Source organism: Apis dorsata, unplaced genomic scaffold (assembly GCF_000469605.1).
Source record: "Apis dorsata unplaced genomic scaffold, Apis dorsata 1.3 scaffold_52, whole genome shotgun sequence".
Classification (NCBI taxonomy): domain Eukaryota; kingdom Metazoa; phylum Arthropoda; class Insecta; order Hymenoptera; family Apidae; genus Apis; species Apis dorsata.
The window spans coordinates 2,138,554-2,141,972 of record NW_006263353.1 but is presented as its reverse complement, the minus strand read 5'-3'; the positions used below and the strand labels follow the sequence as shown (position 1 = coordinate 2,141,972).

Sequence of the window (3,419 nt, the reverse complement as noted above, 5' to 3'; positions counted from 1 at the left end):
TTTTTTTTTTTTTAAATAAAATTGTGAACGCATCAATTAAACAAGAGGGACGAATATCCGTACGACGTTTCCCCAGGGAGGGATTAACAGAGTGAGGAGGGGTTGGAAGGGGTTGGAAGGAAAAACAAGGGTTTCTCTAGAATATCTCCAGGAGGAATTCGAAATCGTCGAAATTTCTGCTGAAAATTCGCACCCACACGCCACTCCTCCATCCCCCTATCCTGAGTTTTCCATCCATCCATTGAGTTTATTTCGAGCGGGATTGGGCCGGTGCGAACATCGATTTTCTATTTATGGAATATAATTTAACCAACATTATTGCGGTATTACGACGACGTTAACGTCATCCAACCACACGAGCCACCCCTCTCCAGGGAGGATTTAATATTTCTTAAGGGTGGTTAGGATGATCGTTCTCTGTTCGAGTTGGTGGCCGCGTTTAATTGGCTTGCACGCGATTCGTTTGCTAATTCACGAGGATTTAATCTCTTCCGTGGGCCGGAAGCGGTATGATAATTTATGGATCTTTGTGAGTCGAAGCGAGTTTTAAAATTTTTTTTAAAAATCTGTTCGACGAAGAACGCTATTTTCGAGCAAATTGTGTTTCTCTTATTTGATCGATATTGTGACGTTTCTTTCTCTTTTTCACAAAGGTAAAAAAAAACGTAATAAGTACTCAAAATTATTTAATTATCACCAATTCGTATAAGAGATAAGTTGAAGGAACAATTGAGATTAATATTTGTCTAGGGAATAATTTAGGGAATTTTAATAAATAACCCACGAACATATTTATTGGAAATATCATTATTCAACTTTTCATCGTTTGAATAAAATCTTGGCTAAGGGTGGTAAAAGTAAAGATAATTGATGGGATAGATCTTGAAGTTAATGGAGTCTCTCTTTTTTTTTTTTTTAATCCCAGTCAACTTAAAACGATATGAAATTGTACATCTCTCTTCTCTTTGAATTCTCTCTTATATCTAAACTTAATTAATAATTGTTTATCATCGGATAGAAAATTTTTTAATTTTTCACAACACTCGTTCTGCTTCGAGAACGTGTAATTATTATTCATTTAGTGGTATCCTAACGAGGTTATAATTATAAATTGAATTAATTATAGAAAGATCAATTTTTGTATTGTTAATGAATTTTCTATTTTTTTTTCCCTCCCACTTTTATATATCCCGGTATAATACACTTTCTTTTCAATTATTGATTAGCTTTCGCGTTAGTTATATAGGCAACAATGTTATAATTTTAAAAATACTAATTATTATTGACGTCGCTATCATATTCAACGCATTTGACGTCAAAAGGTTGCAATTAAATTTCCACGAAATTGGACTTTTATTTTTTAACCGATAAATTCAATTTTAAATTTCCCTTTGACATTAACTACGAATTAATTATATATATATATATATATATCAGAAATGATAATTATCGCCACTATATACTCGTACATAAATCGTTTCGAAACGATTTTTATTCTCTTCCCTCCATTTTTCTCCCTATGTTCAACTGTCACTTTTGGTTCAAACTAGAGAACGCACGATCACGGTTTATTAAATATCGGTGCTTTGACGTTATTACCATCCACGTAATTGCATCGTTAATTTACTTGTGAGCAATTTAAGGGATAATTAGTCGTTCGATTAGCGGCAAGCACGAGTTCCGTTTATCGAGAGAACCGCGGATGAACCGCGTGCACTCAACGACTTCCGGTTGCGATGCGGTGAAAATAAAAAAAATTTTGGACGAGGGCGAAATTTTTATTTTATAAATAAATAGGCTTTTTTTTTCTAATAAGAAAAAAAAATTGCACGTTATATTTTCTTGAAGTTGATTGTTTATATCAAAATTATATTAATTGTTTCAAGATTCTTGTGTGAAGATAATTCTTTTTTTTAAGAAATTGATTCTGAGAATTAGTATGAAAGTTAATTAAAAATTTAAAAGATAATTCATCTTTTTTCTTAATAAATTAATAATTTCCAATAATTTAATTATTTCTTTCTTCCAGTATTTTTTTTAAATTATACAAAATCTTTTATTGTCGAATAATTTTACTTAGCAAGCCGCAAATATCACTTGAAATCAGGTTAAAATTCTAGGGAGAAAATTAATAAGCCGGCAGATTCGTTCGAATTTTCGAAATTTCAAAATTAGCTTTCGTTTAGATTGAGAAAGCTGGCCTTAGAACGCTGTTGAGCAACAGCCCCGGGACGTTACTTAGCAATTTCTGGTAATTTACTTCGTTATAACTTACGATGCCGAGTTTAGTCTCCGTGGTTCCAGTTCAGTGGAAGTACAATGATGTCGTTAATGTTGTTTCCCAACGTTCCACGGGATGAATTCGGGACAAGGTGTCCATGAAAATCATCGATACAGAGACGAATTAATGCCAAATTATATTTATATTTTATTATATTTGAATTCGTCGTCGAAGGAAGCCTTTTCAAGGGAATAAAAATTGAAGAGATCGCGCCTTTTCTTTCTTTTTTTTCTTATCAATTTTACAAAATTAAGTTATATTATATATATAATAATTATAATTTTTCTTGTGTAACTTGTTAAATTTATTACTCAAAATTATTTAATTATCACCAATTCGTATAAGAGATAAGTTGTATTGAGATTAATATTTGTCTAGGGAATAATTTAGGGAATTTTAATAAATATCCCACAAACATACACATATTTATTGGAAATATCATTATTCAACTTTTCATCATTTGAAAAATATAATTAAATCTTGATATTACAAAAAAAGAAAATAAAAGATATCCTAAATATCTCTTGAACACAAACACACACATACACACACACATATATATATATATATACATATACAAGAATTCAACATTTATTTATCGACAAAAACCATTATTTCATTCGTCATATCGATTCTAAAATTCGATTAATTTAACAAAGAAAAGATAAATCGTGGATTTATTTTCGAATTATATAAAATAGAAGATAAAATCTTGGTAATATTTAAGAGATCGTCGAGTAGGGCGTCAGAGATCGTCGTCAGAATCCCGGAATCGTTCGTATTTCGCCACTGATTTCTGGAACGTCTCGTAATCCCTCTTTTCATCCTGCTGGGTTAACAATTTCCTCCTCTCCAGCGTTAGGTATATGAGCAGAGGGCAATAGGCAATGTTCATTAACCCGATCACTCGCATAACCCATTGGAAACCGATCGTCTTCGCCATCTCTCCACCCGCTATGGGCCCTTAAACACGAATACAAATTATCCCTTCCTTAAAATATTAATTAATATTTTAATATTTTAAAATTATACAATTATTTATAAAAAAGAAATTATATATTTTGATAAGCAAAAGTAATATTTAAACAACTTGTAGAATAGATTGCAATGAATGAAAACTCGGTGTCTCTTTTCTTCT

General features: G+C 31.4%; 1 protein-coding gene across 1 annotated transcript in view; it reads right to left on the bottom strand.

Annotated features, from left to right (window-relative positions):
* Window positions 1-3,008: 3,008 nt before the first annotated feature.
* Window positions 3,009-3,419, bottom strand: part of LOC102676210 (synaptic vesicular amine transporter) — a 3,373-nt gene continuing 2,962 nt past the window's right edge. The window contains exon 7 of the mRNA XM_006609241.2: window positions 3,009-3,244. Coding sequence (XP_006609304.1) covers window positions 3,027-3,244 — 218 coding nt within the window. The 3' untranslated portion in view covers window positions 3,009-3,026. The remainder of the gene's footprint in view (window positions 3,245-3,419) is intronic.